This window comes from Panthera uncia, chromosome F1 (genome assembly GCF_023721935.1).
Source record: "Panthera uncia isolate 11264 chromosome F1, Puncia_PCG_1.0, whole genome shotgun sequence".
Taxonomy (NCBI): Eukaryota; Metazoa; Chordata; class Mammalia; order Carnivora; family Felidae; genus Panthera; species Panthera uncia.
Genome location: NC_064813.1, coordinates 20,313,702 through 20,341,525, shown reverse-complemented (window position 1 = coordinate 20,341,525; position 27,824 = coordinate 20,313,702). Strand labels below are relative to the sequence as shown.

At 40.6% G+C, this 27,824-nt stretch overlaps 2 protein-coding genes across 3 annotated transcripts in view; one reads left to right on the top strand and one right to left on the bottom strand.

Moving 5' to 3' along the window:
- The window catches only part of SOAT1 (sterol O-acyltransferase 1), an 86,547-nt gene extending 59,405 nt beyond the window's left edge, over positions 1 to 27,142 (bottom strand). The window contains exons 1-3 of one of the 2 annotated variants that reach the window (XM_049634044.1): positions 27,053 to 27,142; positions 23,849 to 23,941; positions 12,470 to 12,595 (exon numbers count right to left, since the gene is read on the bottom strand). In XM_049634044.1, the coding sequence (XP_049490001.1) occupies positions 12,470 to 12,587 (118 nt within the window). In that variant the 5' untranslated portion in view covers positions 12,588 to 12,595; positions 23,849 to 23,941; positions 27,053 to 27,142. The remainder of the gene's footprint in view (positions 1 to 12,469; positions 12,596 to 23,848; positions 23,942 to 27,052) is intronic. The other variant, XM_049634045.1, reaches the window with a different exon arrangement.
- Positions 74 to 2,529, top strand: LOC125925195 (heat shock cognate 71 kDa protein-like). Its single transcript, XM_049634043.1, is given in 2 exon segments — positions 74 to 679; positions 682 to 2,529. Coding segments are annotated over 2 exon segments (1,911 nt in total). The 5' UTR covers positions 74 to 159; the 3' UTR covers positions 2,073 to 2,529.
- Positions 27,143 to 27,824: the final 682 nt, after the last annotated feature.

The following is a 27,824-nucleotide window of genomic DNA, read 5'->3' as shown; positions in this document are numbered from 1 at the left end:
CCTCTCACGTGTGCGCTCTCTCAAAAATGAACATTAAAATTTTTTTTTTTAATATTCACACTGCATTCAAAGGATCAATTTCCACTCATTGAACGTGGCATTAGCTCTCCAGGTAGCTGTCTTCTTTACAAGCCAGGCCGGGCCCACATTGAAGCAACTATGTCTAAGGGACCTGCAGTTGGCATTGATCTTGGCACCACCTACTCCTGTGTGGGTGTCTTCCAGCACAGGAAAGTGGAAATAATTGCCAACAATCAGGGAAACCAAACCACCCCAAGTTATGTCACCTTTACTGACACGGAACGATTGATTGGTGATGCTAAAATGAACCCCACCAACACAGTTTTTGATGCCAAATGCCTGACTGGACGTAGATTTGATGATGCTGCTGTCCAATCTGATATGAAGCATTGGCCCTTCATGGCGGTGAATGATGCTGGCAGGCCCAAGGTCCAAGTAGAATACAAGGGAGAGACCAAAAGTTTCTATCCAGAGGAGGTGTCTTCTATGGTTTTGACAAAGATGAAGGAAATCGCAGAGGCTTACCTTGGGAGGACTGTTACCAATGCTGTAGTCACAGTACCTGCCTATTTTAACGATTCTCAGTGTCAGGCTACCAAAGATCCTGGAACTACTGCTGGTCTTAATGTACTTTGAATCATCACTGAGCCCACTGCTGCTACTTTGCTTATGGCTTAGACAAAAAGGTTGGAGCCGAAAGGAATGTGCTGATCTTTGACTTGGGAGGTGGCACTTCTGATGTGTCAATCCTCACTACCGAAGATGGGATCTTTGAGGTCAAATCTACTGCTAAAGACACCTACTTAGGTGGAGAAAACTTTGACACCCGAATGGTAAACCATTTTATTGCAGCATTCAAGCGCAAACCTAAGAAGGACCTCAGCGAGAACCACAGGGCGGTCTGTCACCTCCATACTGCTTGGGAGCGCAACAAGCGCACGCCTTCTTCCAGCACCCAGGCCAGTATTGACATTGATTCTCTATATGAAGGAATCGACTTCTATACCTCTATTACTCATGCCCGGTTTGAAGAATTAAATGCTGAACTGTTCCGTGGCACCCTGGACCCTGTAGAGAAAGCCCTTCGGGATGCCAAGCTAGACAAGTCTCAGGTCCACACTATTGTCTTGGTGGGTGGTTCTACACATATCCCCAAGGTTCAGAAACTTCTACAAGACATTTCCAGCGGGAAGGAACTGAATAAGAGCATCAACCCTGATGAGGCTGTCACTTATGGTGCAGCTGTCCAGGCAGCCATCCTTTCTGGAGACAAATATGAAAATGTTCAAGGTTTGCTGCTGTTGGATGTCACTCGTCTTTCTCTTGGCATTGAAACCGCTGGTGGAGTCACGCCTGCTCTCATCAAGCGCAATACTACCATTCCTACCAAACAGACCCAAACCTTCACTACCTACTCTGACAACCAGCCTGGTGTGCTCACTTGGGTTTATGAAGGTGAGCATGCCATGACCAAGAATAACAACCTACTTGGCAAGTTTGAACTCACAGGCATATGTCCTGCCCCCCATGGCGTTCCTCAGATTGAGGTCACCTTTGAAATTGATACTAATGGCATTCTCAATGTCTGCGCTGTGGATAAGAGTACAGAAAAAGAGATCAAGATCACCATCACCAACGACAAAGGTCGCCTGAGCAAGGAAGACATTGAGCGCACGGTCCAGGAAGCTGAGAAGTACAAAGCTGAGGATGAGAAGTGGCAAGACAAGGTGTCCTCCAAGAATTCCCTTGAATCTTACGCATTCAACATGAAAGCAACTGCTGAAGATGAAAAGCTTCAGGGTAAAATCAACAACGAGGACAAACAGAAGATTCTGGACAAATGTAATGAAATCATCAACTGGCTGGATAAGAACCAGACCGCAGAAAAAGAAGAATTTGAACATCAGCAGAAAGAGCTGGAGAAGGTCTGCCATCCCATCATTACAAAGCTGTACCAGAGTGCAGGAGGCACGCCTGAAGGCTTCCCTGGCGGTGGAGCTCCTCCCTCTGGTGGTGCCTCCTCTGGGCCCACCACTGAAGAGGTTGATTAAGCCAACCCGAGAATAGGTCTAGCACTGTTCCACACAAAACATCTGAAGGACCCGAATCGGTAGCAAATTCCATGGCAGTTTTAAAGTTGAGCTGCTGCAGTTAATCAACTGAGGATTCTCGATACTTGAATATAGAATATGTGCACAAGGAAAGGAAATACAACACTGCACTTTATAAGCACTGTATTGTTAAGTGGAAAACGCAATGTCTTAAATAAAACTGTGTTTAAAATTGGCACCAAAAAAAAAAAAAAAGATTTCCTTAATACAGAAAGAATTCTTTAAAAGAAGAAAAATATAGCCACTAGGTAGGCAACAAAAAATGGGCAGAGAATATGAATAGGGTTTTTAAGGAAAAAATAAAAAGTCAACAAATGTATGAAAAAAGCTCCCTACCTCACTTATAATTTATGAGAACAAATTCACACTTATCCCATTTTTCACCCATCAAACTAGCAAAATTTATTTTTTTTAAATATAAGTTATTGTCAAATTGGTTTCCATACAGCACCCAGTGAACATCCCAACAAGCAAACTAGCAAAATTTAAAAGATTGGTAAGACATACTGGTAACTGTATGGGGAAACAACGTATGTGGGAGTGTAAACTGATGTAACATTTTTAAAAGAAAACTCAGTAATATCTAAATTTTGAATAAAAAACTCTTTGATCTAGTAATTTCACCTTTAAATATCCTATAAGCATACTAGCACAAGTAAGCAATGACACTGTTTTAAGAATGCTCTCTGCAGCACTGTTTACAATACTGAAATGCTGGATACAACCTAAATGCCAGTCAATAAAGGGTAAGTTAAATAAATTACCAAGCATTTGTACAACAGAAACACTCACATAAATACTTTTAGAAGTATTTATTACACTTAAATAAAAGTATTACATATTCTGAATAAAAAAACATCTAATATTTACTAACTTTAGAAAAGGCAAATTACAGGAGAGATCCCAAATGTGATCCTACATGTAGGGAAACGAAAATGATTACCTAGGGGAAAGAGAGTTATTACTTTATAACCATCTCCAGTGTTTGATTTTTTCCCATGAGAACACACTATAAATTTAAATATTTATAAGCATATTCCAGCAATTTGTTTTTTAATGAAACCAGACTATCTTGTACTTAAATTTTTTTTAATGTTTATTTATTTTTGAAAGAGCACCTGAACAGGGGAGGGACAGAGAGAGAAGGAAACACAGAATCCAAATCAGGCTCCAGGCTCTGAGCTGTCAGCACAGAGCCTGACGGAGGGCTTGAACTCATGAACCAGGAGATCATGACTTGAGCTGAAGTCGGACACTTAACCGACTGAGCCACCCAGGTGCCCCTAGACTATCTTATATTTCTAATGAAAGACTAATAGCCCCAAATTATTTAGCATGAGAACAGAAGATTGAGATTTTCAAGGTGTATTATGGGTGATCTACAAAAGCAATAAATGGACATACCAATCACAACTGGTCAATAATTTTTTTAAAGCTATAAACGGGTTTCTTTTTTTTTTTTTTTAATGTTTATTTATTTTTGAGATACAGCGAACAGGGGAGGGGCAGAGAGAGGGAGACAGAGGATCTGAAGCCAGTTCCATGCTGACAGCAGTGAGCCCAATGCCAGGCTCAACCTCACAAACCATCAGATCATGACCTGAACTAAAATCAGACGTTTATTTTTATTTTTATTTTTTTATTCATAATTCACTTTTTTAAATTTTTTTTCAATATATGAAATGTATCGTCAAATTGGTTTCCATACAACACCCAGTGCTCATCCCAAAAGGTGCCTTCCTCAATACCCATCACCCACCCTCCCCTCCCTTCCACCCCCCATCAACCCTCAGCTTGTTCTCAGTTTTTAAGAGTCTCTTATGCTTTGGTTCTCTTCCACTCTAACCTCTTTTTTTTTTTTTTCTACCCCTCCCCCATGGGTTTCTGTTAAGTTTCTCAGGATCCACATAAGAGTGAAAACATACGGTATCTGCCTTTCTCTGTATGGCTTATTTCACTTAGCATCACACTCTCCAGTTCCATCCACGTTGCTACAAAGGGCCATATTTCATTCTCTCTCATTGCCACGTAGTACTCCATTGTGTATATAAACCACAATTTCTTTATCCATTCATCAGTTGATGGACATTAGGCTCTTTCCATACTTTGGCTATTGTTGAGAGTGCTGCTAGAAACATTGTGGTACAAGTGCCCCTATGCATCAGTACTCCTGTATCCCTTGGGTAAATTCCTAGCAGTGCTATTGCTGGGTCATAGGGTAGGTCTATTTTTAATTTTCTGAGGAACCTCCACACTGTTTTCCAGAGTGGCTGCACTAGTTTGCATTCCCACCAACAGTGCAAGAGGGTTCCCGTTTCTCCACATCCTCTCCAGCATCTATAGTCTCCTGATTTGTTCATTTTGGCCACTCTGACTGGCTAGAGATGATATCTGAGTGTAGTTTTGTAAAATCAGACGTTTAACCAACTGAGCCACCTGGCGCCTCTATAGTTATAAACAGGCTTCTATTCTATAATCAAAATAACCTAAAAACTGATTACTCAGCTAGAGTTAACTTTGGTTTATTTTTCTTTTATCACCACACCTGTTATCAATTGTGTGGGTGGACTGCCACACCCAGTAAGAGAATTAGCCTGTTTATCATTAAATTTTCACAACTCCATATGACCTTATTTTAAAATCAGTAGATACTTTCTGGTAAAAAAAAAAAAAAAAAAATACAAGATTTCATCCAGATTACAATTCTCAGTTTATATATTACATCACAGGGAATTACCAAGTTTCCTTAGTATCTGGGACCGAAGAGTCCACAGCATCAATGAGAAGATAAAATACCTTAACAAACCTAGTACTATTTGCTCTCCTTGGTTTTGCAGTAAGGAGAAATCTAAGTACTGACAGGCTAGAAATCATCCACATAGGTAGTCAGTCAATGACTACACAGCAAGACTTCAAGCCACATTTTCTTACTTCCTCCTGCCTTTCCATTTGGCTTCCTATCCATGAAAACAAACCACAAATCCATCTATACTACCTCCCCACCTTGCCCGACCAATCCAAACACCAGGCACCTAACACTGTACGGTCTTCAACCCCATGCCTTTGCAAACTCACACCTTTCTTCTGGCTTGAAAGCCCTCCTCCAGTCTCTTCTTCAAAGACCAAACTCAAATTCTACTTCTGTGAGACACTTCCCTCCATTCTAAACCAAGCCTCGTCCCCAACTCTGTCAGTCTCCTACACCACTTAGTTACTACTAATTTACTTAATTATTATTTACAACACAGGACTGTTTTCTGTTTTAGTATCTTATTCACCCAAACTCCCCTAATTAGCAAACCTGGTATAATGCCTTATTTATAGATCAAAGGTACTTTGAAATCAAAACTAACATTTGATTAACCTGTTGACTAAAAGGCAGTAAACCAGACTTTAATCTGAGATGTATGTTACATAGGAGGGCATAATCAAATGACTGCTGGGGCCACTGGCTGGCTCAGTGGGAAGAGCATGCGACTCTTGATCTCGGGGCTATGAGTTCAAGCCCCATGTTGGATTAGAGGCTACTAAAAAATTTAATTAAAAAAATAAAAATAAATAAATAACTGCTAAGAGCAATTCTTATTCTAAGAACCTAGAATTTCAAGACTGAAACTTTTAATAATATTATTAAAACAATCTATACACCAGAATGTTCTTCATAGAACAAAGATTTGAAAACGCAAGCTCTTCCCACAAACTTTTCAACTTTACACATCTCTAGCAACCACAGCCTAAAAAACCTGTTGATTGTAGGGGCACCTGGGTGGCTCAGTCGGTTAAGCGTCCGACTTTGGCTCAGGTCATGATCTCTCAGCCTGTGAGTTCAAGCCCCCGTGTCGGGTTCTGTGCTGACAGTTCAGAGGCTGGAGCCCGCTTCAGATTCTGTGTCTCCTTCTCTCTCTGCCCCTCCCCCTCTCACACTCTGTCTCTCTCTCTCTCTCTCTCTCTCCTTCAAAACTAAACATTAAAAAAAATTAACAAAACTGTTGACTGTATATTTTCCCCATCAGTACACTGTTACAATTTGCAATTCTATTCCAGTTTCAGGGTGGGCAACATATAGAGGTAGAACCAGGAAGACTACCTCATTAGAAGCAAAAGACAATTATTGACCGCCTTTTCTTTCAAAATAGTCAAGTCATACTTCATATCCTGTTATTTAAAAATTTATGTACTATTATACCTAGGCAAAACTGTAATTCAAATGATGTTTAGCAATTCTTCTCAAACACAAATTTGCCTCAAATACATTATAATTCAGAAAAGAATAATCATTAACAATATTTTGTTTGCCCTCTTAGAATCTGAAACCTTTTCAGGACTATGTTTAGCATGATTTTCTTTTTTTAAGTTAAAAAGCTGTCAGAAAGTCTCAGCTAGTATTTTCCATTTCTTTTGCCTAATCTTCATGTAATGAATTAAGGCTTTCAAACTTACTCCTTTGACCTTAAAAGCTATTTAAAAAAGTACTAATTAAGATTCAATAAACTTATTGCTGATGGCAATTGTTATGTCTCATCAAAGCATTTTTCAAGTGGAATTTTTCATCTCTCAAAATCCATATAATTTATTCCAAAGTTCGTATCATCTATGACTGAAAAAAGTTGCTAACAGGCACTCACAGATTGCTACTAGGAGTACATTATTTTCAGGGAACAATTTTGCAATACCTACCACACGAACCTCAGAAAAATGTATTCCTTTGACCTGAAACAATTTCTAGGAACGCACCCAAGGAAAAATCGCACACACTTGAGCTTTTGCTTATCTGCACTTTCTAAAGTAAACATGTTTTGCTTTTATCTTAACAGCAACAACAAAATGTGCTCTCAACCTACTCAGTTGATCAAAACTCTGTGTGGACTGGCCAGTTTTATGATTAGATACATCTACTGGACAAAGGGGAATGATTACAGAATAACAATATTTAAAACTTTTTTTCATATATTTTTGCCAAAGGATTCTCAAAACTTGTTACGACAGGCATGCTCTCCAATGTTCAGACATATATCAAAAATACTGAAACTGAGAACTAAAATATATCCACTGAGCTCTTATTTGTAAAACACTTAAAACAGTGCCTGGCACGTGATGAAACCAATGTTAGTGGCTCGTAGTAGATTAATTAGTTATAAAAGGGAACAAAACAGCAAAATCAAAGGTAGTGAAGAATAAGCACTATCTGTCAATTAGAAGAAAGGTAGAGAACTTCTTCAACCTGATTTCAAGAAGCCCACAGCTATCATAATTAATGGAAAGACTGAAAGCTTACTCCCTAACATCAGAACGAGGACATGTTTGTTCACTCTTGCCAATTCTTTTTATTCACTACTGTACTGGAGTTCTAGCAAGTACAATTAGGCAACAAAATGAAAAGGTATGCAGACTGGAAATAAAGAAGTAAAACTAACTCTTGGCAGATAGCATCATCTTGTACATTCAAAAATACTACAAAAACCACACAGGCAAAAACTATTAGAGCCAATAAAGGAATTCAGCAAGGCTGCAGGATGCAGCATCAATATACAAAACCAGCTACATTTGTCTACAGCAGCAACACTCAGAAAATGAATTCCATTTACTTCCAGAAAACAAAAACAAAAACAACTCCATTTACAACAGCATCAAAAAGAACAATATACTTAGGAATAAACGTAACAAAAAAGTGCAAAACTTCTACTCTGAAAAATATAAAACACTGTTGAAAGAAATTAAAGACAATCTAAATAAACGAAAAGACATCTAGTAGTCAAATTCACAAAAACAGAAAAGAGAGAATGGTGGCAGGAACTGAGGGAAATGAGGAGTTCTTTAATGGATATAGTTTCAGTTTTACAAGATGAAGCACTTTTGGAGATCTGTTGCACAACAATGTGAATATACTGAATGCTACCAAACTATGCACTTAAAAATGATTAAAATGATAAATATTGTTAGATATATTCTTACCACAATTAGAAATTTAAAATGTAATAAATAATTTTTTGTTAATTTGTTTTAATGTTTGTTTATTTTTGAGACAGAGAGAGACAGAACACGAACAGGGGAGGGTCAGAGATAGGGAGACACAGAATCCAACGCAGGCTCCAGGCTCTGAGCTGTCAGCACAGAGCCTGACGTGGGGCTTAAACTCTCAGACCGTGAGATCATGACCTGAGCTGAAGTCAGCCGCTCAACTGACTGAGCCACCCAAGTGCCCCTAGAACCCAGAATTTTAAACCTTAATGAACTGACAATAGAGAATACTGAAAACATATAGAAATTAGAGTCATTTAAAAGCTTTTTACAAATTGGGACATAAAGAGAAAATTTTATCTGGTGACAGAATGTTGCAATAAAAAGTGATTTTTCTGTCTCTAAGACAGACAACATGCATTATCCGAAATTCTGAAATCACAGAAGGGGAACATTTCTACTCCATGTTGGCTCATCCCTGTGTACAAATTTCACATTTTATATCACACTAAAACTAGCCATGTGTAATAGAGATATTTCATAAATGGCTAATTAAGAGCCTAACAATCAATAAATGTCATTATGCAAACTTAAGCAGCAACATTTATATTCCTGGTGAGATCCACTTGCTGTATTTACAATTAAATTTAAGGAGGAAAAAGCAAAAGAACGTTCTTTTATGAAAGAAGTCTCACGATGCCCAAGACAACTGTCTCAGAAAGTTCCATCCCTATCTGTTAACCAAACAAGGCTCAAATTTCATATCCTTATTGAAGTCAAACCCATACAAACGTCACTGTGAAACTAAATACGCTGATGCAACAGATGACATCAGCTGGAGTTGTGTTTACAGGTCTATCCATCTAAAGCATAAGCCTTGACCTTAACAACAAGCCCAGCATCATACTCTTTGTATTTGTGTGTTAAGCAAACTTGGATAGAAGAAGTAAAAGAGCTCCCTAATCTCTCTCTCCCCCAAGCGTTATAGCCCTGTGCTGAATCAGGTTAGGTACTCTGCTAGTTACTCTATGCTCATTACATCTGTTAAGAGTAATGAGTAGCACTTATTTGCAGTAATCTAATTATGCAACTGGGGGAGGAGTTCTCATTCACTTAATGTGGAGCTCCATGAGGGCAAACACATGTACTGATCACTGCTGCAGGCCCAGCACCTCACCAGGCACCACTAATTACTGATGGGTTGGGGGCTGAAGGAATGAATAAATGGATGAATGGTGTCTAAAACACGGTAGATGTCCAAAAAATGTTCACTGAAGTAATTAACAAGGGCTTATTTTCTAATTTTTTGTTCCCAGATATAGAAAACTCCATGTAATATAAATCCTAAATTAGACACACCAAACTCCACTTGTATCAATAAGGCTCACCTGTATGACATATGAAGCAATTTGCACACCAGCGTCACCAGTACAGGTGGCTGTGACTGGCACTTAAATCAAGCGTTCCTTTCTACTCTCTTTATCAATTTATTTTTCACTTGTGTACCTTCACACTGCCTACCAGCACACCCACTTATAAAGAGAGCTAAAAAGACCGCAATCCCAGGGTGCCCAGGGGGCTCAGTAGGAACAGCATGTGACTCTTGATCTCAAGGTTGTGGGTTCAAGCCCTGTGTTGGGTGTAGAGGTTACTAAAAATGGTAAAAACTTAAAGACGGGGGGGGGGGGGCAATCCCTATTCTAAAACGCTGAATTTGTTCTTATTTCATTAAATCACCTCAAAAAAATTAAAAGCCTGTCTCAAAGCTGCTGTAGCTCTTGATCTCCAGATCAGGTTTGCTTCTTTTTCTTTAGAGCAGCGACTAATGAACCCACTGCCATGGGCAAAGAGAAGACCCTCATCAAGATCATCGGCATGGGCCATGTGGACTCCAGCAAACCCACCAAGCCACGCATCTCATCTACAAGCGGGGGCGGGGGGCACGAACAGGAGAACCATCAAGAAGTGGAGGCAGCAGATAAGCAAGGGCTCCTTCAAATATGCCCAGGTGCTACACAAGCCTAAGGTGGAGGGAGAGTATGGCATCACCACTCCCATCCCTATGGAAGTCTGATACATCACCATCATCAATGTCCCAGGCCATAGGGACTTCATCAAGAATGTGATCACTGGACATCTGAAGCCAATGCGCCGTGTTCATCATGGCAGTGTCCTGCAGGAGTTTGAAGTGGGCATCTCCAAGAAGGGCAGACCTTCGAGCTCATGCTGTGGCCTACATGCTGGGCCTGAAGCAGCCCGTGGCTCGGGATGGCCACTAATAAGAGGGACTCCACGAGGCCTACCTATAGCACTGTGCGCTTCCAGGTCACTTTAGAAGTGAGCACCTACCTCAAGAAGATCAGCTACAATCCGGCCGCATGGCCTTTGTGCCCATCTCGGGCTGGCACAGCGACAACATGCCCTGGCTGGAAGGTCAGTAGGACAGATGAGAACACCACCCGGTGACAGCTAGAAGTCTCCGGATTCTACCCTCCCACCCACTAACCCAGTCAATAAGTCCTAAGGCTGCCTCTGCGAGACATGTACAAGATTAGAGGCACTGCAGGCACCTGGGGGGCTCAGTCAGTTAAGGGTCTGACTCTTCATTTCAGCTCAGGTAATGATCTCACGGTTCATGGGTTCAAGTCCCACATCAGGCTCCACACTGACAGCATGGAGCCTGCTTGGGATTCTCTCTCCCTCTCTCTGCCTCTCCCTAACTGGCTCATGTGTACTCTCTCATATTAAATAAATAAACTTAAAAAAAAAAAAAAAAGAAAGAAAAAGATCAGGCATTGTGCCAAGGGGCCAGTGGAGACTGGCTTCCTGAAATCTGGGACAGTGGTCACCCTCGTCCCCACCAACCCTCACCAGAGGTCTGTGGAGAAGCACCACGAGGCCTGTCTAAGGCCCTGCCTGGTGACAACGTGGGTTTCAACATGAAGAATGTGTCTGTGAAAGACATTCCTCATAGAAAAGTAGGTGGAGACAGCAGGAACGACTCCCCCCATGGAAGGTGGCAATGTTGTGGCACAGGTGATTGTCTTAAACCACCCTAGGCAGATCCGTGCTGGCCAAACCCCGGTGCTAGACAGCCATACAGCTCACATCTCCTGAACTGAGGGAAAAGACTGACCAACACTTGGGCAAGAAGACAGAAGACAACTGAAAGCCCTGAAGCCTGGTGACGCAGCCACTGTGCAAACAGTTCCCAGCAAGGCCTTGAGTGTGGAGACCTTCTCTGAGTACCCGCCACTAGGCCATTAGGGACATGAGACAAATAGTGGCCCTTGAAGTTATCAAGGCAATAGATAAGAAGTCATCCCCTGCCAGCAAGGTCCCGGAATCAATGGTAACGAAGAATGTCCTCTTCAGTGTCCTAAGCAATCTTCACTATAAAAATTACTTAACAAGACTCTTAAAAACTGAGAACTGAGGGTTGATGGGGGGTGGGAGGGAGGGGAGGGTGGGTGATGGGTATTGAGGAGGGCACCTTTTGGGATGAGCACTGGGTGTTGTATGGAAACCAATTTGACAATAAACTTCATATATTGAAAAAAAAAAAAAAACAGTGTATAAAGGACTGATACGACTCAACATCCAAAAAACAAATAATCTGATTGAAAAATGGGCAGAAGACCTGAATAGACATTAATCCAAAGAGGACATACAAATGGCCAACAAACATATGAAAAAATGGTCACAATCAATAATCATCAGGAAAATGCAAATCAAAATCACAATGAGATATCATCTTATACCTATCAGAATGGCTAAAATTAAACAGATAAGAAATGACAAGTATTGGTAAGGAAGCAAAAAAAAAAGGAACCCTCATGTGCTGTTGGTGGGAATGTAAATTGGTACAACCACTGGGGAAAACAGTATGGAATTTCCTCAAAACAGTAAAAACAGAACTACCATATGATCCAATAATTCCACTACTAAGTATTTACCCAAAGAAAATAAAAACACCAATTCAAGAAGATATACACACCCCTATGTTTATTGCAGCATTATTTACAATAGCCAAGATATAAAATCAACCTAAGTGTCCATGATGGACAGACAAGAAAGGTGTAATACATATCTATAATGGAATATTATACAGCCATAAAAAGACACACTGTGACAACATGGACGGACCCAGAAGGTATTATGTTAAGTGAAATAAGTCAGACAGAGAAAGACAAATACACATGATGTCACTCGTGTGGAATCCCTAAAAAAATGAATAAACAGAAAGCAGAATCAGAAAAAAAATAAAATAAAATAAAAAAATAAAAATTACTTAACAGTCTATGTATTTACTGAGGAAGATTAATAAAACTTAAGTAGCCAGGAAAAAAAACAAAACAAAACAAAAGTAAAGACCTTACCATTACTAGATATCCCTAGGGACTCTTCTGAAGGCTTTCTCTCATCTTCCTTTTCTTCAAAATTTTCCCCGGACCTTGACGGCCGTTTTCTGAGAGATGTCGTCTCTTCACCCACCATTGTAATGTCTAGGAAGACATGAAAAGCTTTTGTAGGGGAGGAAAACTTCCTTTCTTCCCTTCCAGGTTTCTGGGGTGGTCTGATAATTAAATTGACATAAGACAGATTAACAGGAAAAAAACAAATTTAAATGTGTATGTACAGGAGCCCATAAAAACTGGGGACAAAAGAAGTGAACAAAGCAGGCAATCCTGTACCTTTTTAGACAAAGAAACAATGTGTGAAGAACTGACAAGACAAAAGGGCTTGGACTTGAGGTAGTAAATTAGTGAAGTAACAAGGTTTGTTAAACAGCCTTCTCAGTTTGATCAAAAAGAAAAAGGAAAGGACCCAAATAAATTAAATCAAGAATGAAAGAGGAGAGATCACAACACAGCAGAAATAAAAACAATAATAAGAGAATATTATGAGCAATTATATGCCAATAAAATGGGCAATATGGAAGAAATGGACAAATTTCTAGAAACATATACACTACCAAAACTGAAACAGGAAGAAATAGAAAATTTGAACAGACCCATAACCAGTAAGGAAATTGAGTTAGTAATCAAAAATCTCCCAAAAAACAAGAGTCTAGGACCAGGTGGCTTTCCAGGGGAATTCTACCAAACATTTAAGGAAGAGTTAACACCTATTCTCTTGAAACTGTTCCAAAAAATAGAAAAGGAAGGAAAACTTCCAAACTCTTTCTATGAAGCCAGCATTACCTTCATTCCAAAACGAGACAGAGACCCCACTAAAAAGGAGAACTATAGACCAATTTCCATGATGAACATGGATGCAAAAATCCTCAACAAGATATTAGCCAACCAGCTCCAACAATTATTTACCACGACCAAGTGGGATTTATACCTGGGATGCAGGGATGGTTCAGTATCTGCAAAACAACGTGATTCATCACATCAATTAAACAAAGGACAAGAACCATATGATCCTCTCAATAGATGCAGAGAAAGCATGTGACAAAATACAGCATCCTTTCTTGATAAAACCCCTCAAGAAAGTAGGGATAGAAGGATCATACCTCGAGATTACAAAAGCCATATATGAACGACTCAAAGCTAATATCATCCTCAATGGGGAAAAACTGGGAGCTTTCCCCCTAAGGGCAGGAACAAGACAGGGATGTCCACTCTCACCACTGTTATTCAACATAGTATTGGAAGTCTTAGCCTCTGCAATCAGACAACACAAAGAAATAAAAGGCATCCAAATCGGCCAGGAGGAGGTCAAACTTTCACTCCTCACAGATGACATGATACTCTACGTGGAAAACCCTAAAGATTCCACCAAAAAATTGCTAGAATTGATTCATGAATTCAGCAAAGTTGCAGGATATAAAATCAACGCACAGAAATCGGTTGCATTCCTATACACCAATAATGAAGCAACAACAGAAAGAGAAATCAAGAAATCGATCCCATTTACAGTTGCACCAAAAACCATAAAATACCTAGGAATAAATAGAACCAACGAGGTGAAAAATCTATACATTGAAAACTATAGAAAGCTGATGAAAGAAATTGAAGACACAAAAAAATGGAAAAAGATTCCATGCTCCAGGATAGAAAGAACAAATATTGTTAAAATGTCAATATTACCCAAAGCAATCTACATATTCAATGCAATCCCTATCAAAATAACACCAGCATTCTTCACAGAACTAGAACAAACAATCCTAAAATTTGTATAGAACCAGAAAAGACCCCGAATAGCCAAAGCAATCTTGAATAAGAAAACCAAAGCAGGTGGCATCACAATCCCAGACTTCAAGCTATACTACAAAGCTATAATCAAGACATTATGGTACTGGCACAAGAAGAGACACTCAGATCAATGGAACAGAACAGAGAACCCAGAAATGGGCCCACAAACCTATGGCCAACTAATCTCTGACAAAGCAGGAAAGAATATCCAATGGAATAAAGGCAGTCTCTTCAGCAAGTGGTGCTGGGAAAACTGGACAGCAACATGCAGAAGAATGAATCTGGACTACTTTCTTACACCCCACACAAAAATAAACTCAAAATGGATGAAAGACCTAAATGTAAGACAGAAAGCCATCAATATCCTCGAGGAGAAAGCAGGCAAAAACCTCTTTCATCTTGGCCACAGCAACTTCTTACTCAACACGTCTCCAGAGGCAAGGGAAACAAAAGCAAAAATGAACTACTGGGACCTCATCAACATAAAAAGCTTCTGCACAGCGAAGGAAACAATCAGCAACACTAAAAGGCAACTGACAGAATGGGAGAGGATATTTGCAAACAACATATCAGATAAAGGGTTAGTATCCAAAATCTATAAAGAACTTACCAAACTCAAAAAACAAATAGTCCAGTGAAGAAATGGGCAAAAGACATGAATAGACACTTCTTCAAAAAAGACATCCAGATGGCCAACCGACACATGAAAAAAATGCTCCACATCACTCATCATCAAGGAAATACAAATCAAAACCACAATGAGATACCACCTCACCCCTGTCAGAATGGCTAACATTAACAACTCAGGCAACAACACATGTTGGTGAGGATGCAGAGAAAGAGGATCTCTTTTGCATTGTTGGTGGCAATGCAAGCTGGTGCAGCCACTCTGAGAACAGCACGGAGGTTCCTCAAAAAATTAAAAACAGAACTACCCTACGACCAGCAATTGCACTACCAGGTATTTATCCAAGGGATACAGATACGCTGTTTTGAAGGGACACGTGCGCCCCCATGTTTATAGCAACACTATCAACAGTAGCCAAAGTATGGAAAGAGCCCAAATGTCCATCGATGGATGAATGGATAAAGAAGATGTAATATATATATACAACGGTGGATTACTCGGCAATCAAAAAGAATGAAATCTTGCCATTTGCAACTACATGGATGAACTGGAGGGGATTATGCTAAGTGAAATTAGTCAGAGAAAGATAAATATCCTATGACTTCACTCATATGAGGACTTTAAGAGAGAAAACAGACGAACATAAGGGAAGGGAAACAAAAATAATATAAAAACAGGGAGGGAGACAAAACAGAAGAGACTCATAAATATGGAGAACAAACAGAGGGTTACTGGAGGGGGTGTGGGAGGGGGGATGGGCTAAATGGGTAAGGAGCGTTAAGGAATCTACTCCTGAAATCATTGTTGCACTATATGCTAACTAATTTGGATGTAAACTAAAAAAAATAAAATTAATAAAAAAATTAAATTAAATTAAAAAATAAATAAACTTAAAAAAAAAAACAGCCTTCTCAGCCCTAAATTCCTTGGTGATAGGGATGCCTTCTACCCTCCTTGTACAGGGAGGATACCTTTCACATGGTATCCTCTGTTTACAGAGGTCTGTTTTCAGGCAGACAAAAGAGGGTTGGAGTGTCTTCCTTGCACTGGATGTTAAGTAACTTTAATTCAAAATAATCAATATGCCAAAGTGGCACATTCTGGGGTGGCATATTTGCTCCCCTTCACTTTAAAGTATCTGGCTTAAGCAAATGTCACAGTATCACCATATTTAGGAGAGGTGGAAAATGACATTCTCTTCTTTTGGTTTTACCTTCATCATGGGTAAGCATTTTCTGAGTACAACATACTATACAAATTTTAAAGAAATTAGTCCTTAAAAAAATAATAGGTTTCAAAGGCCCTTATTTAAACAAAGCCCCATTTTTTTTTTTTTTTTTTTTTTTGGAGAGCGAGAGCGCGAGCGAGCAGGGGAGGGGCAGAAAGCAAGGGAGACACAGAATCTGAAGCAGGCTCCAGGCTCTGAGCTGTCAGCACAGGGCCTAACTCGGGGCTCGAACCCACAAACCACAAGATCATGACCTAGGCCAAAATCAAGAGATGGATGCTAAACTTGATGAGCCAGCCAGGTGCCCCACAAAAACCCCATCTGTAAAGAACAATTTAGTTGAACAAGGCAGATGCATATGAAAAATTAAGAATTAAATAACAGAAGGTAAGTACACAGACGCCACAAGTAGGGTACACTTAACATCAAGGGGCGCCTGGGTGGCTTAGTAGGTTAGGCGTCTGATTCTTGATTTCAGCTCAGGTCACGATCTCATGATTCATGAGATTGAGCCCTACATCAGGCTCTGTGCTGAACAGCGTGTAGTCTGTTTAGGACACTCTCTCTCTCTCTCTCTCAGTCCCTCCCCTGCTCTCTCTTTCTCAAAAATAAATAAACATAAAAAAAAAGTCAAGTCAATGGTAAAAACAATACTTGAAATTCAGAGACAGAAGAGATCACTAAGAGATGCAAAGTTTTCACAGAAAAGGTATTTGAACGGAGTCCTAAAGGATGAGAACAAGTGGGAAAGGATTAAAACAAGGTCCTTATAAGATGTGTTAGAGATCATAAATTGATCAGACTACTTTACTAGAGGACAGGAAACAAGCTCTTGTTGGGTATCTAAAAGTTCAAGGACTCTGCTGGGTGCTTTAAGTTTTTTCATCCAATCTTCATAGCTCTGCAAAAAAGATATTATTAATCGCAGTTCACATAAGAAAAAATAAGGCTCAGAGTAGTCCTGTCAACGCCCTCTGTGCATACACCAGAAACATACCTACAGTAGAACGAGTTGAGTTTATTAACAATGTGCACGAAGGGAAACTGTGGGGAATCTCAGAATACCAGAAATGACCTAAGATTTGGGACTTGGCTAGATGATTTTTGGAAAAGTCCAAAGAAGTAGGGGTTGACTCTGGCTTGGGTGCAGTCAGAAAGCAGAACAATGTTATGATCAGTAGATCTCTCTGTGGAGAAGGGCATAACAAATCGTCTCCACAGAGAGGCTAAAGCTATAACCAGTAGAGCAGCAACAATCATTCACATTAGCCTGGAGAGGGGGGTGGTAGAAATTTTATGACTTGGACGATGTTCACATTTTGTCTAGGTTAAGACATGATTATAGCATGTTGTTTCTGTCTTGATCCACCACGATCACAGAGTAGCCTTGTCTGATGCTGACATTCAGTGAAATTGTGGTCAACAGAAGGACACCAAGAAGACCCAGATGGTAAATGCCAGGCTTGCCCACAACATCGCGGCCTCGTTGACAGTATCAGCACAGCTCTGGGATGCCAAGGCTTTCCTTCTCTTCCCAGTAACTTGCCCAGGACCACACAGGGCCAGATTTTAACCTAGGTCAGATGCAAACCACAAACATCATTAACTATCTGCATGGTTTTTTTAAGTCGGTAACAGAGAAATGTGATGAGGGAAAAGACTAGAAAGGAGAGCTAAACTATAAAGGCCTAAGAAACGAGCACTTATTTTTCAGTTAGGCAGTGGTAAGCCCATTCTAAACACTGAAAAATATGATCAAAGTCAAATTTTAGGCAGATCAACACAGTACAGGGTTAACTCTAAAGCAGTATTTTACTGTGTTTTCCTTAATGTGAAGCAAAAAGAAAAACAAAGTACTTATTTTTAAAGCCTTATATTTTTAAATTCTAATATTATGGCCTTTCTAAACTTTTATGTTACCATGTCCTTTCCCGTACAAAATGCAGTACATGGAGAGTTTGATTGTTTCCTTAAATATCACTGCTCAGCAACGTAAAAATCTGGCTAATCTAGATCAATTTCTTTCTAATTTTTTCAGAAATCAAATAAATGAAACAAAATTATGGAACAGCAGATGAATACATGAAGTAGAAATTTTAGGAGACCCCTAAGAGCCAATTCAGAGGAACCTAGGAAAGAGGTCAGGGCAACTGATGAATTTAATTAAAAGTGCTTTGTGTTAACAGTGACAGAGGAAGCCAGAAGGGCATCCAACTCTCCAACAGAAAGATCAGAGAAGAACTGACCACTGGGGGATGCCCTCAGAGTGAGACATCAGGAAGTAGAAAAGAAATCAGTGGGCATTTAGGCGGCTCAGCCAGTTAAACATCCGACTCTTGGCTTCAGTTCAGGTCATCTCATGGTTTCGTGGGTTTGAGCCCCGTATCTGTGATGACAGTGCAGAGTCTGCTCAGGATTCTCCCTCTTTCTCTGCCCTCCCCTGCTCATGCTGTCTCTGTCTCTCTCAAAATAAATAAATAACCTTACAAAAGGGTGGGGGGTGGGGGGCAGGGAGAAAAGAAATCAGGGAAGAAAACAACATAGATAGAAAGATCCAAGGGGCACCTGGGTGGCTCAGTCAGTTAAGGGTCTAATTCTTGGTTTCAGCTCAGGTCATGATCTCATGGTTCGTGAGTTTGAGTCCCACATCAGGCTCTGTGCTGACAGTGCGGTGCCTGTTTGGGATTCTCTCTCCCTCTCTCTCTGCCCCTCCTTCACTTGCTCTCTCTTAAAATAAATAAACTTAAAAAAAATTAAAGAAAATAAACACCTTTATGTATCCTACTCAGCAAGATCTATGACAATTGTTCTTAATCGAGACTAGGGAGGGGTGCCCTAGATTTCTAGGGTATGCAAAAACTTCAATTATTTCAATAACTGAAATAAATAATTACACATTTTATTACATAAAGCAAGCTGTACAGGATGGCTAAAACAATGCTACTTTGCTTTTGGCCAAGACTATCAATTCACTGAGAAATCAATTCTCAAGCTGATTAAAAGCACTAAATAAGAGGTGAAAAAAATACTAAAACAAGTTGACAAATAAATGCTGCTTAAAAAGCCAAAACAAAAAACAAAAAACTTAAGCCTGGATACCCTACAGAATAATGAAAACATTACTACAAGAGTTCTTGGTAAGGAGACCAGGGGCCAACAACCATTAGGTTGTTCTTCCAGGTTACTAGAAAAGAAAGCTTTACTTCAAAAGCGAAAGCACAGGTACGAAGTCTGTACAATTATTCTGCCACAATTTAAATCTTATTAAAATGTTAATACTTATTAAAGTATTAAAATAAATACTTATTTTAGAAGTGAGCCCAAGAAGAAAAGTGTTTACATAACAAAATCTTTGTATCCTAATCCACACGAACTTCTTTGGCCTTGATTTCCCCTACTTAGCAGGAAGTGACAACTACGAAGGCACAGGATTTGACATCTGTGCCCCAAGAAGTACTTTACACTCCTGCTCTGTCATATCACGGTATCCTCGCTAAATCCTCCAACCTCTCTGGAACCTGTTTCTTCATCTAGAAAATGAAGATAAATACTACTGCACAGAGCGATAACAAAAGAAGATAATACACACTAAAGTGCCATCATTATTCACAACCACGTTTGAAAAATTAACTAAGTAATCGGATATGCACATATCTACCTCCTGTATGCTAAATGGCAGTCAAACATTAAGCCACATCATCCCTCAAATTCTAGTGTTTGCTTTTATGATGTACCAGATGAGGGTAAACAAAGGGCCATATTTATCTACCTTCTCAAATGCAGCTCAAGTACGTGTGGCTTCTAAGAAAACATTAACAAATCGTATTACTGTCATACATACGGATGTTAGGAAAGATAAATCACTTAAAATGGCTCACCTCGACGTTGATCAAATCCTCAGATCATGTAAATCATAAGATTATGAGGGGATATCTGAATCTCACTCACTCCCCCCATCTCTCCCCACCGCTGATTTTTCCACACTTCTTTAACTTCAACATCCACGTACACAGATCCATCCAATACCCTGGGCCGCCAGCGCCCTGACTTCCTCCCGTCTCCAACAAGCTGTTCTCATGTTCCAGTCATACCTTCCCCTTGACCTCACTGTTAACCAACAACTGTACCATGTCCATAATTCTGATTTCCAGCAGGTGAACTACTGATGTTCCCTCCAATGCCATTCTTCTCACGGCCTTACCTATCTCAGTGAATGGTTAATGGTCTTCCCCATTTTAGTCTTTGCCCAGATTTTAAACAAAGCCTAGGAGCCATCCTCAATTCCTTACTTTCCCTTACCCAATCCAGCCACAAGTCCATTTCAGGCTGCCCTCAAAATAAATACCCAACTCCGATGTCTTCTCACCACATCCCCCACCTCTACCAGAGTCGAAGTCACTGTCTCATCTCACTGTAGCCTCCTAACTGGTCTTTCTCCGTTTTCTCCTTTCTGGTCTATTTTTTTTTAACATAGTACCCAGATTAATGCTTTTAAGGTTAAGTCAGAGCAAGTCACTCCCCTGATCAAAACCCTTCAAACACTGAATTTTGTTCCAACTCCTCACCATTGTCTGATAACTCTTCCATGATCTGCCACTCACTCCCTGCCCCTCCCCTGCACCCTCAACTTCCCACAACCCTTTCACTTGCTCTGCTCTAGTGACTCTGGCCTTTTGTTGTTCCCGGAATAAGCCGCAGCATTCCTACTCACAGGCCTTTGCTATTTCCTTTGCCTGGACTATCTCCCTCAAATACAAGGCTTTCTCCTTCACTTCATTTAAGTTCTCTGCTCAAACATCCCCTCCCTGGGGTCTCCCCTGTCTACCTTAACTAAACGCTCTTGCACCGTATTACTCTTATCCCTTACCTTCCTTTACTTTCCTTCAGAGCACTTACTGCCCAACGCATTATAGTGTTTATTGTCTATCAACCCACAAGACGACAATCCCCATGAAAAGAATTTTGTCTTGTTCACTATTTTATCCAAGTATCTAGAACCATGCCTGGCACATACACTGCACTTAATACACATTTTTTAAGTGAATAAAGTGTTACCAAGTATTTTCACATGTGTTAACGAAATGAAATAACTGGTGCACCTGGCTGGATCAGTCAGTAGAGCACGTGACTCTTAATGTCAGGGTTGTGAGTTTAAGCCCCACACTGGGCATGGAGCCTACTTAAAAACACACAAAAAAAGTGCTGAATAAATAAATACTACTTAAAAAAATAAAGAGGAAATGAAGGAACTGAAACAAACGTCCACTTCCTATGTCCTGAAGTGATCATTAAACAAACAGCAAGAAAGCTGAAATGGTGTTCACTTTTATCTCTAACTTTACCTATGAACACCAAAAGATAAATATAAAAGTTAATGAGGGCATTTACCTAGCTTGGGATTTAAATTATATATTTATATATAAATATACATAAAAATGGGGCACCTGGGTGGCTCAGTCGGTTAAGCATCCGACTTCGGCTCGGGTCATGATCTCACAGTTTGTGAGTTTGAGCCCCACATCAGGCTCTGTGCTGACAGCTCAGAGCCTGGAGCCTGCTTTGGATTCTGTGTCCCTCTCTCTTTCCGCCCCACCCCTGCTTGTGCTCTGTCTCTCTTTCAAAAACGAATAAACATTTAAAAAAAATTTTTTTAATTAAATAAATAAATAAAAATAAACATACATAAAAATGATCTGTTCTAGAGCTCAGGATTCTTCATCAGCAAGTGCTATTCAGGACCCAATTCTACACTCAGGTTGTCTAAGAAACAATTTGCTGACAAATGCCATGCCCTTTGCTCCACTGGAAAATCTCTTAAACTTGAGATTATCCTCCTGAAGTGATTCAAATAATTAGAAAAGTATTATTAATAATGGTTAGTAAGTTTCCTTTAGTGGGTAGTTACTATCTGCTATGCTCCCTGATAAGACTTTTTGTACATTACCTCCTTTAATCCTAACAATAACCCTAGGAAATAGGTAATCCTGGCGGCATCCTCAACCAGAAAAGGGCAGTGACTGCTGGAAGCACAACTATAGATGACAGTAAAGAAAAAAAAAAAAAAAAAAACTTTTAAAAGTTTTTAAGGAATCAACATTAAAAATGAGAGCAAGAACAGGTCTTCCAGTGTAGGATCAAACGGGTTAGGTTACTAATAAGTCCCATAAATCATCACTGTGTCAAAGCAGACCTTCAAGTTCATGCTCTAATGACCCTGGTGCACCTTAAAAAGGCTATGTTAGTTTAAACACAGAAGGCAAGAAGAAAGCTTTTTAATTTGCATTGAAAAAAATGTGTTAAAAAAGATAGAAAAAGGAAAAAAATGTGTTTCTGACACTTGAAAGTATACACCAACTATGTGAAAATTCATGTAGATTAAGTATCTCTTTCTACAGTGATGGTAGATAAATGTGTTGCAATAATACAGAGGTCTACCCCATTACCCTGTGTATGTACACACACACACACACACACACACACACACACACACACACGAGAAGGTATAACAAACCATTTAGGGAAGTCAAACAAATCCTCACAGAGGAAATGATATTAAAGCCAGAGTTGAAAGAAAAAACAGAAGTTCCAATGTATCAAAACAGGATGGGAAGAAGAGAGCATTCTACGATAAGCATGGACAAGTAGAGACCTTGGTGACAGATTCACTATTTCAAGTATTTTATTGAGGTCTACTGCAGTACCAAGCCCTGGGATACAAAGATGACTCTAACAGCCTGTGCCCTCAAGGACTAAAAATCTAGCGATTTTTAAATTATAACATAATATAATTATAACATAATTATAACACCCAGTGATATTATAGAACAGCAGTAGCTGAGATGCACAGAATATTAAGGAAATACAGGCCTGGCGCCCAACAGGACTTAGGGGCCATCAGGAAAGGTCTCCTGAAAAAAGTAAAATCTAGGTTAAATCTTAAAGGAAGAGAAGGATTAATGCTGGAGCATGAAAGGACAAGAACAAAAGGTCAAGGGCCCTTAGGGCTGATTAGAAAGAGTTTCCAACTTACAAAAACAAGGAGCTGCAGGGGTTTTTAAACAACAGGGTGGGGAGGCTGGCAGGCTCAGAGAGCGAAGCATGTCACTCTTGACCTCGGGATTGTGAGTGCAAGCCCCTGGTTGCATGCAGAGATTACTTTTTTAAAAATATTTAAAATATATACATAAAAAAGAGACAGGAAGGTGACTTCATATTTGTCTTTCAGTAAGATAATTCAGACACCAATGTAGAAGATGAGAGACTGGCAGAGAGAACAATTAGTACACATACACACAAAAAGATAAAGGCCTGAAATAAGGCTCAAACGGCAGGTAATGATTAAATGAACAAATGATTTCATGAAGAAATTAGAGATAAGGGAGATAAATCTACAAACATTAAGCTGAGGCATTGATGATATCCAGGTGGCTACATCCAGAAGGCATCCAGAAATGTAGATCCAGAGTTTTGTAATTCGGCTAAGGTTATGGGTGTACCATTGAGATATGTGACTACAGAAGAGAAAGGAGAGGGTAAGTTCAGCATGATGTGCCTGTGGGTCAGCCCAGTGACAATGAAAAGCAGGCAGGTGAACATACAAGTCGAGACTGGAGACAGAGATCTGGATTCATCGGTGGCAGCAGCTATGGCCAAAGCACAGGAAGGAAATCACCCAGGGAGAGACCATAAATCAAGTTACCTAGGAGGAGACAGCTAGCAGGCTCAGTCAGAAGAGTGTGCAACTCTTGATCTCCAGGTCGTGGGTTCAAGCTCCACGCTGGGTGCAGAGATTCTTAAAAAAAAAAAAAAAAAAAATTAGTAATAAACTTAAAAAAAAGTAAGAAATTACCCAGGAAACATCAAAGCTAACATTTACCTAACACTTACTATGGTTCCTTTAATCCTCACAACAATCTATGCAGTAGATACTATTATCCCATTTTACAGGTGATTAAGCCATTTTCCCGGTGATTAAGCCATTTTCCCAATATTATAAGGTACCTAAAGAACAGTGAAAAGGCCTAGGAGAGATTAGAGAACCAGAAGCAAGTAATATTAGAAACCCAGTTAGAAGATTCAAGAAGTAATCTGATCAATATCATGGAAACTTCAAGTAAGACCCAAAAAAAAAGAAAAAAAAAAAGAAGAAGGAAATAAAAAAAGGAGGGTTGGACACAGGAAATTTCACAATTTGGGGACATTAATAGCTACAATTTACTTGTATGGTTCATTTCAAGGACAAAGAAATCTATTGGGTTGGGCTGCAAAATGAGTTGAGGAAGTAAAGGCAGTGATCACAAGACTAGTCTCTCAAGAGGTCTGGCCATAAAGGAACCAGGAACTAATGTTTACTAAGCCAGTAACATTTAGTGCTGGGTAGCAGGGCAGGTGCGATGAACCTCATCTCATCTCATTGAACACTTGCATTTTAAAAGATACAGAAGATTCAGAAACCCTATGAAACTTGTTCAAAGTCACACCACCAGTAAGTGTCAATGGAAACATTTACACTGAGGTGACAAAGAGCTGACCAGATAGCTGTTTCAAAATACCACACAGAGACTAGACACTATTTCTTAAGAATCCAATCTGTGCATTGATTTCATAATGTTCAGTGTCATCATATCTCATTTGCCTTAAGAAAGGAAAACAGAAAAAAAATTGATTTAAGAAACAAACGAACCATGTTGGAAAGAATGTCAACTTTAGCCTGCCTGCAGTGTTCCTATTATACAGCTTTCAGGGGCACCTGGGTGGCTCAGTGGGTTAAGTGTCTGACTCTTGATTTCTCCTCAGGTCATGATCTCATGGTTCCTGAGGTCGAACCCCCGCATCCAGCTCTGCACTGACAGTACAGAGCCTGCTTGGGATTCTCTCTCCCTCTCTGTCTGTCCCTCCCATGCTCACTCTTTGTCCCTCTTAAAATAAATAAACATTATTTTTTTTAATAAATAAGGCTTTCAAAAGAAGCTATAAATCTATAAAACAAATAGAACGTGACCAACTTTGCTATGTCACTCTCACATTCAATGGAGGAAAAGAGAACAATTGCAGATAAATTTACAATTCAAAACTTAAAGTTTCTCCCCCTTCCCTCCAAGCAAAGGTTTACCCAAGTACAACCTTACAACACTTCTTTTTTTTTTTTTCATATGTTTTTTTAACATTTTATTTATTTTTGAGACAGGGAGAGACAGAGCGTGAACGGGGGAGGGTCAGAGAGAGAGGGAGACACAAACTGAAACAGGCTCCAGGCTCTGAGCTGTCAGCACAGAGCCCAACGCGGGGCTCGAACTCACAGACCGTGAGATCATGACCTGAGCCGAAGTCGGACGCTTAACCGACTGAGCCACCCAGGCGCCCCCCTTACAACACTTCTATAGCAAAGAACTACGTCATTAAGCCAGTTGGCTACACTAAGGAACCCACATAAATTCTCATTCACACTTGTATGGTCAATATAATCATTTATCCTATGTTGATAAATTTCAGAGGAAAAAAAAGTTGTTAACTGGCCTTTTTTAAAAAAAAAAACTTTTCCTATTTCCTTCCCTAAGGAAACAAGCACTTTTATGTAGTTAATATTTGCCATTGAAAACTTCCTTCCTCTGTTCTCCAGCTCATTTGTTCTTTCATTGTGCCACAGGTGCTAGACCAGACTCTGATAATTCAGACATAAACAAGATACACTAGCCCAGGCTTCATGAAATGTACATGCTAGGAGAGGAAACAATTAAAGTATCTAAGTAACAAACATATTACAATTGATGATTAACCGCTAAGGAAAACAGAGTAGTATGACAGTTTAACAGATACAGGTTTTCTGAAATGACACTTGAGAAATGTGTTGGATTTGGGGAAAGGAGAGAATGGCACATTAGAGGTGAAGAAAACCCCTAAAGACTAGAAGACAGTAAAAAGAAAGAGGCTTTCCTGGAACAAAAATAAAACCCATGTGGCTGGAGCCTAGAGAACCAGGAGGGAAGTGGCCAAAAAGAAATGGAGATGGATGGAAAGAATGGCAGCAGTATTTTGGTCTTTATCCTAAGAGAATGCGAAAGTTTTGAGAGTTCCGATCACGTGATGCACTGGGACAGGTGCATTTTGAAAGAATTACTCTTGACTACATCAGAGCTCCTAACAAATGCCACTCTCAAGCCTAGACAACACACAAATTTCCCTAACAAGTCATTCATGGATATTACACACATGAGGGGGTGGGGGTGGATTCAAGTTGAATTCTATGTCAAAGGGAGGTTCTCTGAAAAAATAGTTTAAACGATGGCAGCGACCTAGAAAGTGACCAATGAACTTAATCTATACATAAATATGAAAAATAGCATTTAGACTTGTTTCTCGGTTACAAATGACTTCTAAATATAACCGAATGGCTGTTAACATTTCAGTGACAGAAAATTACACCTTAATATTTGAAAATAAAATAGGAGCTTGATGAAAGGCTTTGGTGCCCAGATTTCGAATCTTGAAGTGCCCGCCATCTACTTTTATCCTAAATCAATGAAAAGCTAACTTCCTGAGCTCATTTTTGGTTTCGCTTCTTACAGAATAAAATGTCTTCTAATTCATAACTTTCTTTACTACCAGCTCGAGGGATGCCACGGGATCTGGGAGGCACGCAACAAACCTCCGAGGTTCAAAGGGCTGCCAGCCACGCGGGCGCCCACCGTAACTTTCGCGCCCTCCCCACCCTCCCAAACTCGCCAGGACTCGCGGCGGCTTCCCCCTCCCTCGGCTCCGGGCCGCCTTCTCCGTCCTCTGGCCCAGGGCAAGGCCAGGCCCGTCCGGCCGAGGTGCAGCCGCCACCTCTTTCCCCTTCCTCTCCGGCTGACGCGGGTGGACCCGGGCGGGAAGTGAGGAGGGGATGGGGAAGCATCTGCATTACCTGGGGCCGGAGCCCGACAGCGGGCGAGAACGCCAAAGCCGGGAAGCCCTCGCAGCGAGGCTGGCGGGAAGGTGGGCTACGGGCAGCTCTCCCGGGGTCCAAGACCGGCAGCGCAATCAGCCCCGCCGCAAGCGAAGATAAAGCTCCTCACTCCCCGGCCCCTCCGCCCCCAGCCTAGCGGCCCGCTACGCAGCGTCAAGCGCACGGCCCGCGCCGGCTCGGGAGCTCATTGGCGGCACGGGCCGCCGTCAGGCTCCTCCCACCGCCCACGGCCGCCCCGCCCCTTCCCGGGCCCCCGGGCGCCCACCTGGCCCGGGCTCGCCCGAAAGCAGCTAAGCGCGAGCCGCTCGTGTACCCGCTACGGCAGCTTGCTTTGCGTTTTGCTCCAGCGAACCGAGATAACTTCCTACAACTCCGAAACGGCACCCAGCGTGGTAGCTCGGGACCGGGGAGTCTAGTTGCCTCCTCCAGAGACTCGCAGAAGCCGCCTCTAGAACTGTGGATCTTTGCAGTTTGAGTCGACCCTCTCTCTAGGAGCAAATTAGAAGCACGAGCCAGAAGCGTTTATCATGGGATACTTTAATGCTTTGTAAACTATACTAGATAAGGAGACAGTGAGATATGTGAAATGATGGGACAATTAAGAAATTTAAAACGGAACTTCAGGGGCACCTGGATGGCTTAGTTAAGCGTCAGACTTCGGATCAGGTCATGATCTCACGGTTGGTGGGTTTGTGACAGAGGCACCTGGGTGGCTTAGTCAGTTACGTGT